The sequence below is a fragment of the Drosophila obscura genome, unplaced genomic scaffold, assembly GCF_018151105.1.
Source record: "Drosophila obscura isolate BZ-5 IFL unplaced genomic scaffold, ASM1815110v1 contig_73, whole genome shotgun sequence".
Taxonomy (NCBI): Eukaryota; Metazoa; Arthropoda; class Insecta; order Diptera; family Drosophilidae; genus Drosophila; species Drosophila obscura.
Window position 1 is genome coordinate 9,838,817 of NW_024542865.1, and position 14,907 is coordinate 9,853,723.

At 47.5% G+C, this 14,907-nt stretch overlaps 1 protein-coding gene across 1 annotated transcript in view; it reads right to left on the bottom strand.

The window, feature by feature from the left end:
* Positions 1 to 323: 323 nt before the first annotated feature.
* Positions 324 to 14,907, bottom strand: part of LOC111068666 — a gene marked incomplete at its 5' end in the record, with an annotated part of 55,647 nt that continues 41,063 nt past the window's right edge. Inside the window, 3 exons of the mRNA XM_022358322.2 lie at positions 324 to 1,423; positions 3,415 to 3,705; positions 4,341 to 4,423. Coding sequence (XP_022214014.2) covers positions 589 to 1,423; positions 3,415 to 3,705; positions 4,341 to 4,423 — 1,209 coding nt within the window. The remainder of the gene's footprint in view (positions 1,424 to 3,414; positions 3,706 to 4,340; positions 4,424 to 14,907) is intronic.

Below are 14,907 nucleotides of genomic sequence, written 5' to 3' on the forward strand. Positions count from 1 at the left end.
AACCTAACCAAGATGCCTCCTTTAACTTATTCGCAATTAATTCTTGCACCGATTTTGAAACAATTCTTATGAGCATAAAAAACAATTAAATTACGTTTCTTAACAATAAAAAATTTCACCTGGTTCCGGTTTATAACCACACCAGTTCCAAATTGAATTTAAATTTTGAAGCGGTTCTGCGGAGATTCGAACAGAACCGACTTAAAGAACCCATTTACCTGACTTTAAAGACAGCGGGGATGCAAAAAAAGGATGGAAAATATAAAGTGCCACAGAATGCAAACAGGATGTGTGTATGCAGAGGAGGAGGAGGCACTGGCGCTGGAACTGGAACTGGAACTGGCACAGACAGAGGCACAGGACCTGCCCCCGAGCTGATTGCGAGTTGCCGCCTCCGTGTCCGTGTTGTGTCATCAGCGTCGCTGCGGTTAATATGTTGGCTAACGTCCAGCTGCTGCTGCTGTTGCTGCTGCTGCTGCTGCTGCTGCTCCTCCTCCACTCCCCGTGGTTCCTCCTGATGTTCCTGTTGGTCGTAGTTGTTGCTGTTGCTGCTGTTGTTCTTGTTGATTGGCGGGCAATCCTTAAATGTCAATGGGACGTCATGATAATCACGTCTGGCGCTGAATTCCGTATGTCGATGAATACTTTGGACTCCTCGTTCTTTTGCTGCTGCTGCTGCGGCTGCGGCTGCTTGCCGGGCAGGATCGTTGTCTGTCCCATTCCCTGGCCATGTCCCTGGCCCTGGCCATGTCCCTTCTGAAGGCCCATGGCTGGGATTCGTGCTGCAATGCTTGGTGGATGCTGATGGGCAGGATGTGCATGATGCATGCGCTGTTGCTGTTGATGTTGCTGCTGCTGCTGTTGCTGCTGCTGTTGCTGCTGCTGTTGCTGCTGCTGCAGTTGTGTATGATGTTGCTGTTGCTGCTGCTGGTGCTGCTGGTGCTGCTGGTGCTGGTGATGGTGGTGACAGATCTCCTGTGGCGGCTTGGCTGTTGGGGTCAGCATGAGTCCGCCATAATGCGAACGGCCGCTATGTCGCTCCTCCAGCTCCATCGACTCGGGATGAATTTGCTGCTGCATCTGCATCTGCTGCTGTTGCTGTTGCTGATGTTGCATGCTGCGTCGTGTCAGTGTGCCCACCACCGGCGGCGGCGGTGTGGACTGCGGCAGCGAGGGTGATCCTTGGCCGTGTGGAGCCGGCTCATAGCCAAAGGTGGAGAAAAAGCGTGGTGGAGGTGGTGGCATCCCAACGCCCGTCACGCTGCCACCTCCCTGCGAAGACGAGCTTGACTTTTGTCTCATTAGAGTCGCAATGCCGAAGCCTCCGCCTCCACCTCCACCTCCGCCTCCACCTCCACCACCAAAGCCAACACCAGCACCCGCTCCGGGCCCGATGCCGGGACTGTTGACGAACAGAGATTCCCTGTGGAAAACGGACAAGAGAGATGGAGAGAGAAACAGTTTAATATTTGCCTGCCACGAAATGAAACGATACAAAGAGGAGAACTGCGGAATGTTCGGGCATGCGATGGGGCAGGGGCTCAGGTAAAGGGCTATGGACGTGTGTCAGTCAAAGGAAGTGAATCCGTCACACGCGTGTTTGCATGGTCTAAAAACTGCACGTTCCCTCACTCAGATATGGTAGCCACGGAGCCACGCGCTAGAGCTGTAACCTGTGACCCCAAAACTGTGACGCCAAATCATAAATAATGCCCACTGATAGATCAATTATTTAGCTGTCTTGTTTGCTCTTTAAAAGCTGATGGATGGGACAACAAAATAATATCTACCCAAATTTGTTCAAACACTTAGTCGAGAATTTATAGCTCGTATCAAAGCTTCCAAAGTAAAAGCTCCAAAAAAATAGATGAATAATTTGCAACCAGTATCTCGACCTTGATTATCGAATAAATAAATAGTCAGGCAGTTTCCGGGATATATTTACTTTTGGAAAACAGAATGTTCTGGTGCTCCCGCATTCGCAAAACGCAAACTTGTGCCGTTTTTAAAACGGAACATTTTCCCCGCCGAAATGAAAAGCAAAGTTTACACAACAAATCGAAGTTTAATGGCAAATATAAAAATTTGGATGACTTGTTGATGCATTGACATATAATTGACACCATTCCATTGCCAGCACAATTTAGCTTGGGTTCTTTTTTTAAAATACTTTTCTGTAACCCAACTGCAAAATTGGTCAGGGCAAGAACACTTTCCGCTCTCGTGCCAACAGCTGACGCAGCCCGATTTGGTTATCGGAGCATCGTAATAAAATCTCTGTTACTCATAGCAGAGGATATTGCAGGAGCAATACACTGAAGTGTGTTGCCCAACATCACTAAATTGTGCTCTAAACAGGACATGAGAAAATATGTCACTTCGATCACGTCGATCACGTCGAACATTTGCGAATACCGGAGCGCCTAAAAGCGAAAATAAAGCGGGTTGGTTGAAAATGTAAAACGCAAAACTAAGTGAAACCGGAGCCTGCCTGAATATGCCTGAACCATAACTAACTCAAAACAAATTACACACTGCGAAGCACTTCGTTCGCCCTTTTACGCGGGTCTGCTGTACGTTTCAGGCATCCATTTCCATTCCATCAAATCGAATAGGTTCATTTCACAAATAAAACCCAAAATGATCTGTGACAGTTGCCAAACTGCGATTCCTGCAGGGAGCGCAACATTTCACTCCCCGCTTTTTCGTATCTCTGCCCAGTGCCAGTGCCAGTGCCAGTGCCCCATGCATCATCTACATCGCGGGGCACGTCGGCATTGTGTCACTCCGTTCCCCGATTGTCATCCACTCCGCTTGCATGTGACTGTGCCAGTACCCCAGCCCATACCCTCCCCCCCCAATACGCTGTTCTGCCCACAGCTACAGCTTCAATTGTCTACGCATAGCGTGACGCCCGTCCCTTGCCCGGGCAGGGGCACGGGCACGGGAACCTGTCTCCATATCCAATAAAGACGCATGCAAATACAAATATTTGCATCGATTTGTGTTGTACAAGCGACAGGCGTCGGCATCGGCATCGGCATCGGCGTCTGCTCGGTGGAGCGCTCTCCTGTGGACTCCACGGACTGGTTCCCACTCCTATAATCCCAGTGCCAGTCCCCACACAGCCGGGCGACCAAAGCCAGAACCAGAGCCAGAGTCAGAGTCGGAGCCAGGGAGTCACCACAACCAGAGAGCCAGCTCGACATTGTCATTGTTTTTAGTGTTTGGCCAGCGTTGACTTTGCAATTTGCTGGCATCTATTTGACTACACATATGCTGATGATGACCAGGAATGTGCCAGACTCTGACTCTGACTCTGACTCCACCCCCCATTGGATGAATGTGAGTACAGTCGTGTCCCTGTTACTGTTCCTGTTCCTGTTCCTGTCCTCGTGTCCGAGGACCACTCACCTCGTCTGACAGCCCATATCGCAGGCATTAACTGGTGCCGCCGACATGGCCGCCTTTGTCATCATCTCGTGCGTGTGCGTGGCCGTTGTGGTCGAGCTCGACTCACCATCGTCGCCAATGCCGATGCCGCATAGACTCGTTTGGGTCATGTCTGGGTGGCGTCGCAGAATGCTGTGCTCCTTCTCCTTGAAATCGGCTTTGCTCGATTGCGTCGATATGGGCACTGCCTCTCGATAGTAGCGGTTCGAGACATCGTCCAGTATTTGCAGCGAGGTCTGCGAATGTTTTTGCCTGTGGGGGAAAGAGGAAAGAGAGCAAATTCCAAAAAATTATGGATTTTATTGAAGAATTTTGCTATTTTGCTATTTTGCTATTTTGCTGTTCTCTCTCTCAGTTGTTTGCTGCTCAAAGGGGTACGTACAAATTTTGTTTGGGGGCAAATTATGAGCTTTGAAATTGAGGGGTCTTTTGTGCATTTGTTTGCTGCCTTTGACTGCCCCCTATAGGGACAAGTCGAACTGGCAGAAAGTCACAAATGCATTTCGTTCTCTCTCTGAAAATACGTACAATGGTTGAGGTAATGCTCAAGGGTGGGGCAGTGTTCCACAGCGAAAAGATTTGCACAATGGAACCCCGTGGAACCCCCCAGAAATGCCGCCACCCCTGCTTGCTGTATTTAAGGGTAATGGATCGGTCTCTCCTTGGTGTCAGTCAGTCACAGCTGCAGTCCGTTCACATCTGGGTTATTATCAAACAATCAATGGGCCCTCTGCCCTTTATCGTCAAGTGATTCCCAGCTGTCGTCTGCCTCATTAGCGCACATTGCGTATACGCAATGTGGGGGGAGGGGGAGGGGGCTCTGTCGCTCGCTTTGAGCTTTAATGAATCGGAATCGAAATCGGAATCGGAATCAGCTGATGACTTACCTTGATATGTTCTCGCGCGAACGAGCCTTGGAATTGCGCCCCATCTCGTCCAGTTTGCTCTCCTTTGACTCACGAATGTGTTCCTGTCGGGGCCAAGATCCAATGGGGAGAGAGACAGAGACAGAGAGAGAGAGAGAGAGAGGGCGAAAAATGGTAACCAATATAATAAGCATAACAATAAATATTTTTAATTAATTTGGCAAAGGGATGAGGCCGTTATGGGAACGGAAACGGGAACGAGAACGAGAACGAGGATGTGGCCAGGCCAAGGACTCTGGCTTAAGCTGGAAGCCTGGACAAAGCTCCGATTCGAGAAATAAGTGTATCTGCAGTGCGCGTACCCATAATTTCCCTTAAAGCCCTCTGGAACCGGCAGTCGGCAACCAGCAGCCAGCAACCGGCAGCCGGCAGCCGGCAGCCGACACCTAGCACCTGGCACCACCCCTGCCTACAGTGGATTATGAAGAAGGGATGCGGTGGGGGTGGGGGTTGTTGGAGTGACGGTTCTGCTGCGGGGGCTTGCAGAGCAATTAAGCCAGTTGCCACCTGATGCCGCCAGTTCTCTCTCTTTCTGCGCTGCGGCGTGCTCAGTATTTCGCATTCTCTCCTTTGCAGTCATTAATATGTCGATTGTGTGCGAGGGAGCGAGCCGTAGGGCGGGAAGGCCAGAGAGCAAAAATCTGGCCAAGTGGGTAGGTCAAGGGAAGGGGGAAGGGGGAAGGGGGAGAGGGAGAGGGAGGGCCTGGAGCAAGGGCTGGTACAGGAGCAGCACTTGATAGCCTGCATAAAAGGAAGCGTTAATACGTAAATACATCATAATGAAGGACGAGCTCCGTTCAGGCAGAACAGCGCTGATCCCAAGCCAACCCCCCACCCCCCCCCCCATGGATACCGGCCTCACCCTGTAGCTGGACCACCCACTGCGTTAAACCACCTTAAACCAACTCAAATTGCATTCATAATGAAATACAAGGCAAACATTTGCTGCACCTTTCTTTTTCTTGCCTCTCTGCCTTTGCCCAGATCTTCCCTTCTCATCTCTCCTGTTTTTTTTGCCAATTACTTTCTCCCTGCCCCGTTTCTCTCGCTTTTCTCTGTTTATTGTAGACCATTTCCTTCATTCAGGCATTCAGTCATTCAGTCATTCATTCATGCGGCCATTCAATACCCGGCCAAGGCAACATTTGACAGCAGCGCCCCAAAGGAAAATAATAATGGGGAAAAATGGAGAACTTTTTCAATGGAAATCGCGAAGGAAATCAAACCGAATAAATATTGTTAGCTCTTTATTCACTCTCTTTCTCTGTCTCTGGTTTCCAGCATGATTTTGACCAGGGCCAGGGCCAGGGCCAGGGACTGGGCCCCAAATGTAATTGGTTTCAACTTCAATCTACAAATCTATTGATACATTTATGTATATATGTAGTACCTACATTTACAAACGAGTATATATGTATGGTATAGTATTGTACGAGATATTCATATTTTTTCGTTTATGTTTATAGCTTTTTGTGCGACATTGGTTTTGGCAGCAAATTGTTCGGCTAAAACGGTTAACTATTCACTTTAAAGCCTTCGATTCGTTTCGAGTATTCGATTGTCTGATGTATGCAGCTGATGTTGTTGCAGGTGAACAAAGTTTGTGGACCTATAAATATTACAATCTCTAGTCCCTGCGATTTCATTCCACTCATGAGCACGGCTCATCGGAACAGCAATCACAGTCGGACTGCATTTACACGATTGAGATTGAAATTATATAAAAATATTTTGATTTCTACGATTTATAATTCAATCAACATTGATTAAATTATGCATTTAGATTCAGCTTTGCGAATTTCAAATTGATAACAATGGGGAATTCAATTTGAATGGAATATGAAATATGAAACATGAAACATGAAACATATTTCCAATGGTTTCCCATTCCCCTTCGGCTTACAGTCAAAATTAAATTATCAAATCAGTACAAAATGCGCGCACAACTGTTCCGGCATACAGTATACAGCATAATTGCGGTTCTAGTGTTCTTTTGTTCTACTGATTCATTTGGCCTTGCATATCAATCATGTGTGCCGATGGATGCATTTTTTAGGGTTTTGCGTAATTTGCGTATTTATTTCACGATTCTGCTTGAATTAGTTAAGTTAAATTGAGTTAAGTAATTGCTTGGCCTATTTGAATTGTTTTTCGCAATGTGGCCTTGAACATTCCCAACTAGGGTGGATGCTCGTGCCATTCTGCAGTCATAATTAGAAGCTTAAATTAATGAGCAATAAATGCCCATGCACAAACGCATGTCCATCCCCCAGCCAGCCCAAAAGAATATCAGATGAGGTGGTTGTGGTTGGATTTTGTTCTGAATTTTGATTTGCGGTGAGCGCAGCACGAATCCAGGAGGGACGAAAAAACGAGGGACAGACGAATGTGGTTGGATTTCAGGGCAGGGACGGGCAGGACTGCGGCAGGGGCAGGGACAGGGACAGGGACAGGGACAGGAATTTCTTTTGTAGCCCGATTTTAATGATGCAGATTCAGATGCAGTTCCCGGACACAAAAACAGACACGAGCATTGTTCAGAATTCAGAATTCAGCAGGTGGCAGTTTGCAGTTTGCAGGTTGAAGGTGGCAGGTGGACAGGAGCAGAGCGAATAATTTTCACTGTTTTTTTGTTTTTGTTTTAGATGATTTTGTGAAGGAACTTGAGGGGATTTGTGCTCGATTTGGGCTTGGCTAGCACTGGCGGCGGTGGCGGCGGTGGCGGCGTCAGGGCCGGCAGTATGATGTCCAGCTCCATCGATGTGGACGAGCTGACGGTGGCCGTGCCACTCGTGCCGCTGCTGCACTGCATCGAGCTGCTGCCGGATGGACTCGAGTTGTTCGCGGGGCAGGGTCCCGTCACGAGCACGAACTCATCGTCGTCGGGCATGGTGAGGCTGTCGCTGTCGCAGCTGAAGCCGATGCCATCGTCGTACTCCTGATCCTCATCCTGATCCTCCTGCTCTTGCTCCTCCTCCTCCTCCTCCAGCTCATTGCCAGCCCCTCCTCTGCCATGGCACTGATAGTCGCTATCGTAGTCGCAGTCGTACACATCGCAGGTCTGCGCGTGCTCCTCCAACTTGGGTGTGTTCGAATCGGTATTGGAATCAAAGTCTGAATGCGGGCTGCCCACTGCGGCTTCTCCTCCAATCCTGGGCTCATTCATTGATTGATTGCCATCGCTGTTGGCTGGCAGCTGCTCTGCCAGATTGTAGGCGTAATTGCACATGAAATCGTTTTGTAATCCCACGAATATGGCGCTCTTGGGAGCTTCCAGTATGAAGGAGTCAATGTGATAGATGCGATTGCTTAGGGCTGGCACATCCTGTGGATGAAGCACAAAAAAGAGAAGACAGACAGAAGAGAGAGAAAGGGAGATAGATAGATAGATAGAGAGAGAGAGAGAGAGAGAGAGAGAGAGAGAGGAAGATATATAGACAGAGAGAGAGAGAGAGAGAGAGAGAATATCTATCACCGATTTAACCAAGAGTGAAGGAGAGAAGAGAATTTCTAGCGCAACTCTAGAGCGAGACGATTCTACATACATGTGCAGAAGACTAAGCTGTGTGTGTGTGTTTGTGTGTGAGAGAGAGAGAGAGAGAGAGAGAGAGCTAGAGGATAGGCGAAAGTGCATTCTGCATGCATAATGATGGTGGCAACTCTGGCAGCTACTTCAAAGCACAACAAAAACCAAAATATGAAGATAATATGCAGCCGCTGGAATTTCGAATTCTATTTTTGAATCAAATAAAAACCCATAACATGTTAATTTTATTCACAAAAATATCCCCAGGCAGAGCCAAAATATTTATAAATTTTATAACAATTTACAGCTCTAAATCTCTAGGAAAAAACACACTAGCCAAATATCGGAATTAAATTTAAGCTCCCTTTTTGCTTCAAATGACAACTTTAAGCCGCTCTAAGAGCCCGCATTTGTGGGACTAATCCGTAGAATAAAGCCAACTCCAAGCAATAATCATCATAATCGAATCGTAAAAGAATATTGCCATATAGTGCCAAGCATATGGCCACACGACGCACCCTCGAAGCTAATCTGATTTGGCATTGGAATCGGTTTGCCCCCTCGAATCGTGGATCTGGGGAACCGGGGACCGGGGACAGGGCGATTGGATTGCCCATCCTACGATTGTGTCTTCGGTTGGAGTGCCCTGCAGCTGTTGCAGCTGCAGCTGCTGCTGCCACAGCTCCAACAAAAGTCAACGATAATTTAATCATCTCTTCCCCTATCTACGTACGTCCCCCATTCCCATTCCCATCTACATCTACATCTATATCTAGATGTGAGTCTTGGGGCAAGTCGAACCGAACAGAGTCCGCACGGGTGAGATGCGAGTGGACACAAAGCCTCAGGGCTAAGCCGGTGAAAGGATTCAATCAGAAGTGCCAGTAGGTGGGAGCGAGTGGGAGGGTCTGGTCTGGTCTGGTCTGTCTATTCATTCCTCCCAGTGGCTCAGTGCTGTCAACTATGTACTACGTACATACATATGTATGTATGTATGTAGCATATTTGCCACTTGCAATTTGTTTTTGCCACTGCAACACTTGTCGTATGAGTGATATGCAAATGAAAATCCAATTCAAATGAAATAAAACTCAATTTGTAGGAGTTTTGCCCATAATTAATAGATATCATTGTTGCAGATTGCAGATGGTAACTGAAACTCTCTGTCACTGCACACACACACACACACACACACACACACATGGACACACACATACACATGCATACAAATAAAGACCGAAAGGCGAGACGAGGAAAATCTCTCTCCCAAGCGACAGAGCAAACAGAAATGGCGGCAGGGTAGGCGTTAGGGTAGGAGAAAGAGTTGGAGAAAGAGGCCGAGACAGCGACGTGACAAGTCGAGCCTTGTGGGCATGCTGATGACGGCCATCAAGAGAGTTGGCTTGCCACTGCCACTGCCACTGCCACTGCCTCTGTCTCCCACTTCGCCCCTCACATCCCTCCATCTAAATGGCTTTGGTTGGGCCTGCTTAGAGGGCCGCTTTCTCTGGCCTACATTCCATTCCATTCCATTGCATTGCCTCGTGAGCTGGCATCTACTAGTGGTTGCCATGAACTGGCTCAGAGATGCCCAACGAAATATCGGATGGAATATCATAGATAAAATTCCCACGAGAATGTTGGGCATTTTAATTTGTACTTAAATATGGATTTCGGACTATATTTATTCAAATATATATTCAATTAGCATCAACTACTTTGGCATACTCTTTGATTTTGTAGCGAACATATTTACATCTAATGACCAACTAGTGACTGCTCCTGGCATCCCTAGACGAAGCGTCATGGGGATATGTATGCTCGTACAGCCTTTGTTCTGCCCCATCCGTCCGATGATTTCGATAGCATTATGTGTGGCAATGTGTGGCACATGAAAATACAAGCAAAAAACAACCGCAAAACTGATTTTTGCTGCCGCTTCCTCTATCTCCTCTCTCCTGTGTGTGTCTGTGTGTGGTTTCCCTTTCAGATATTTGCTTTTGGATAGCATTTTTTCGTATTCGTATTCGTATTCGCATTCGTATTCGTATTTGCTGGTTTTGCCTTAATGCTCGACGCTTGGGGCCAATTATTGTTGGAATTAATTGAGTTGATGGCTGTTTGTCTTGGGCACACTTTAATTGGCCAAACAAATTTTGGTTTGTTGATTGACATAATTTTTTGTTGGGCATGTGCCGTTTCATGCGAGTACTCGTGTATTTCCATATCAATCTTCATGCCTCAATGGGCTTCTTCTCCTTTTTTGTTCGGGTGCAAATTGTAATGGAAGTGCACAGATACTCGTATTTCCGCTTTATTTAATAAATTTGTTGATGAAATATTTTCCCAAAAATTTGTTTGCCAACATATCCATATCCATACATCCGGATATATGTACATATCTGTATATACATATGTATGTATACTTATAATAGATGTGTGTAAAAGTTTTTGGCTTTCCGCTTGGTTGACTTTTGCCTTTTTGTGGAGGGGTGCACGGCCAGACAAAGAGAGAGCGAGAGAGAGAGCGAGCGAGAGGTGGTGGGAAAAGTTTGGCATTTGTTTAATTGGAATTTTTGGGGGTTTTGCTCGACGAGGAGTTGAGTTCACCTTTCCGGTGGTGCCAGCCACCGACTGCCAAAGGTCCTCGGGGGCAATTTGTTAAATTAACTTCGAACAAGTTGCCTCTAATCAGAAGCCAATCGCAAGTTTCAGCCACATCTCCGGCCGCTCTCTTTGTCTACCCATAAATCTGTTTATCTCCGGCTCTCAAAATTCACTCAACTTCCCATGGAACATTCCGCGCCCATCCATCGACGAAATCTGCATTTGATGCCTTGCCTCGCCTCGCCTCACCTCGCCTCGTCTCGCCGCGCCTTCCATTGTTTATTTGGCAACCATTTGTGAAATATTCTCCGTTCGATTGCTTTTAATGGCCAAATCATATTTTATTATTATTGTCAATCGTAGCTATGGAAATTGCCGGGCAAACGGAAATCGAAATAAATTTTTACGAATTTTGATTGCTGCTCGTAAAGCATGGCCGAAACATCTTCGTATTGAAATTCATTACAGCTCCGGTTCAAAAAATTCAAATTCAAATTCAAACTCAAATTCAAATTTATTTTTTTTATTTTTTTTTTATATTTATTTTGTTTAGTGGCATGTGTCTGCTGCTCATTTGTATGCCTGCCCAACACATATTTAGTTTGTTGTGGTTGGTTTGGCTTCCTAATTATAATTTTCCAGTTTAATTGAAAACTCCTCAGCGGTGGGAGACAGGCACTGGCACCACATTAACCGCAAATGGGGGAAAAATCAATTAGAATGGAAAACTGTGCAATGTTCGATGTCTCTCAAAATTTGCGGTTTGCTGTTTGGGCGGGGGATGGTATGTGGGGACGGGACTGATTGACTGGCCGACTGATCAATGGATTGATTGACTGACTGCCTGCCTGCCTGCCTGCCTGAGAGTTGTGCAGCATCGCAGGACCTGCACGGCCACAGCCACAGCCACCCACGTGTTAAGCTCAAGTGAAAGCATTTCATTTCGCATTAAGCCCGAAGCTTTTCGCTTTGGCCCAGGATCCTGTCTGGAGACGCGACTCGGATTCCCCCTGGAGAGAGAAAGAGAGAGAGAGAGAGGGAGCGCTGCTCTGTTCTGTGCTGTGCTGTGCTCTGCTTTGCTCTGTGCCTTGGTATTATTTTATGGCTCGACCAGAGCAGAGCAGAGCAGGGCAGAGCAGGGAAGGGCAGGGCAGGGCAGGCTCTGAGTGTTTCTTTTGCGAATTGCATTTCAGCTTGATTTATTTCATTTCATTTCATTTCGCCAATGCAGCAGCGAGTGTCCAGCCGAAGGAGGAGAGCGAACGAAGCCGGGATGAACGATGAACGATGAGTGGGTGAGTGGTGGAGGGGTGGATGGGTGGATGGGTGGGGACTTGCTTCTGCAGCAGGGCTAAAGAAAATTGATGGGAGCGAAAGAAATACGGTTAGCAACATAAGTTGGTTATTACTTGCTGCTTAAATCCAATGGCCCTAACCCCAGCCCTGCCCTGCCCTGCCCTGCCCCACAGCCCACGGAAGGGTCTGCACTTGAAGAAAACTAAGCCCCACCGCAGCTCTGTACTCTAATTTGGATCCGATGCAGAGCTCAGCGGAGAGGCACGATAATTAGAGTAAGCCACACTTCTGCTTAAAGAGCAGAGAAGAACTCGTTAGCGGAGAGATTTTAAACAGCCCAAAACAGCAGGCAAAATTAGTGAATTAAATACGTAAAATGCGCACCCATAAATAATGTACAAATGATGCATAAAGATACAAATATAAAGAGCAACGAAAGATTAAAGAACAGTCAGGGATGAATGACAAAGAGAAATGAATATGTTGCCAAAGGAAAGACGAATGCGGGAATCACCTGACGGATAAGTAAACATTACGAATGCAATGCAACGAGTGAGTGGACAGATACAAGAATGACAGAATGACAGAGTGCAGAGAAAGATTAAGGGGGAGACTGTGCGTCCATAAACGGACGAGTGCACAGCTGGTTGGGCAGATGAATGAATGAATAAAAAGATGAGTGCATTGGTTGATTGGTGAATAATGGAGTGCATGAATGGAGTGCATGAACGGATCAAACAAGTAACTAATGGCTGAACGAAGGAAAACATTTCTAATAATATAAACAACATTTACAGAAGCCGATTTGGAGGCAAGAAAACACCTGAAAAACCAAAGGAGGAAGATCCCAAACGTGAGCAAACAGCAGCCAGCTCCAGATCATGAGTGGCTGGGCTGGGAAGTGCACACAAATATCGCTCAGCAGCGAACAAGGCAGCGATTATGATTGGGCCACTTCAGAGTGCGCAGTGCAGAAAGCGCTTTCGACTTTTCCGCAAGTGTTTAACCCTGCCACCGGCCCCACCCCATCCCTTCTGAAGTGTTCGATTTATTCTCCAAGTGTACACCACTCGTCACTTTGCTCCAAGAATCATCCTCCTCACGTATCTGTGTGTGTGTGTGTGTGTGGGTGAGTGAGAAGTGAGAGTTCGCTTCAGTTTCAAATAAAATATTGCATTTCCCCAATGCATGACATGGCTCTGGCTCTGGTTCTGGTTCTGGTTCTGCTCCTCTCATGGTTCTCTTACTCGTTCTGTCTGCGCTTGCAGGCTCTGACTTAGACATAGCCTCCAGCTGTGGTGGGGAGGGGGAAGGAGAGGGCAGGGGCAGGGGCAGATAAGCCAAGCCAGGTCCGAGCATCCTATCTTGTGCCCACCCTATGCCCATCCCATCTCGTGCCCCGCCACGACACGCATGAGCTGCGCGCCTGGCGGAAATGGCAGTTTTTCCATTACGACTGCCAGGCCACGCTCTTGGGGGGCCTCTTCAACTAGCCGACACTTGGCGGCGGACTTGGTGAGTGGCCTCGCCTCGTGGCTCCTTCTGGCTGCCACTGGCACTGGTGCCACTCCTTCGGCTGCTTGCAGCTCGCGTATTACTTAATTTTTATGAAATATGAAACATGCAACAACAACAACAACAACAACAACTTGCCGCCAAAGTAGCAGCAGCAGCAGCAGCAGCAGCAGCAGGAGCAGCGACAGTTGCACTTAGGCGGGGTCTGGAGTCGGGAAAACAATGAGAAGTGCCATCAAATTTAGCTAAAATGCATTCTCAGCTGAGCTTGAAATAATAAAACACGCCATGGATGATGATGATGCCCTGCGGAGGCAGGGCCTGCCTGTTACCCCTTACAGAAGACAGTCGGGATGGGATGGGATGGGTTGGTCCCGTTGGTCCCGTTGGTCCTGTGGCGTTGGCAAAATTGTGACTGCGGGGGGTTGATGCTGGAATTAGCCCAGCCCAGAAGGTGGCTTAAAGACTTTGGCTAGCCAACCAAAAGAGTGACTGTAAGCAGGAAGCTAAAGAGAAATAATTCAATTACCCAAAGACAGCCCGAAGAAAAATCAAAGAATGTATCAATAAAACGGATCATGGGTGGGACACTTTCGGCAGTAATTATTATTGCGATAAGAAGACTCCATCAAGACTCTTCGATAAATCTAATTTAATTTCCAGCACAAATAAGAAACAATTCCAAAGGATTGAACTGATCTGATCCGCAGGCAACGGAAGAGTTTTGCCATTCCAAAGCACAACTGAAAACCTGACAGGGCCAACTAGTTGGCTGCGACTGAGAGGGAGGGAGACTCCCTCCGTGGTTGCAATAAAAACTATGGATATGCATGCCCGGGCTGTCATTCTAAAGCAGTTTATCTTGAGGGTGAGAGCGCTAAGTTAGGTGGAAGCGGCAGTGCCAGCTCTGGCGCTGGGAGGATATCAGGGATATCACTACAATGATTCGCTTCGTTTGCCTTTCGCCATGCCATGCCATGCCATTCCATTCCATCGCTACTGCTACTGGTTCTGGCATCAGCATCAGCATCAGCAGAAATGGGACCACAATCCGAGAAGAAGGTGGAGAAGAAGAAGGAGCAAAGTGGATCAGAGTGGAGCAGAGTGGAGTGCTGTGTGCTGTGTGCAGGAAAGGTTGGATGGGTGCAAGGGGGCCCCAGCAAGTCGTTGCCATTGCTTAAATGGCAACACTAAAATGCCACTCAAGGCAATGTTGTATGTGTATGTGTATGGGTGTGTTTGGGTGTGTTTGGGTGTTTTTGGGTGTGTGTATCTATGATGGTAAGGGCAAATATGCATTGCGGTTGTTACCAAATTGCATGCAGTTATGGCAAGCGCCTCGCCAAGGATGCGGCCGGGACATGGCAGCCAGCGCCCAAATGCATCTCAAGCTTCCGTCTGCCTACCCTGTGGGTGCGGAGTGCGGAGTGCGAGGTGCGAGGTGCGCTTGAGGATGAATTGAAGTGATGAGATTTTCCCCGAGTTTTGCACTGAAAATCCCATTGGGGGACTAACTGGCAAATTGCAGCTTTGCACATTTATCAACACAAAATACACGAATAAATAATAATAGTAAGCAAAAAG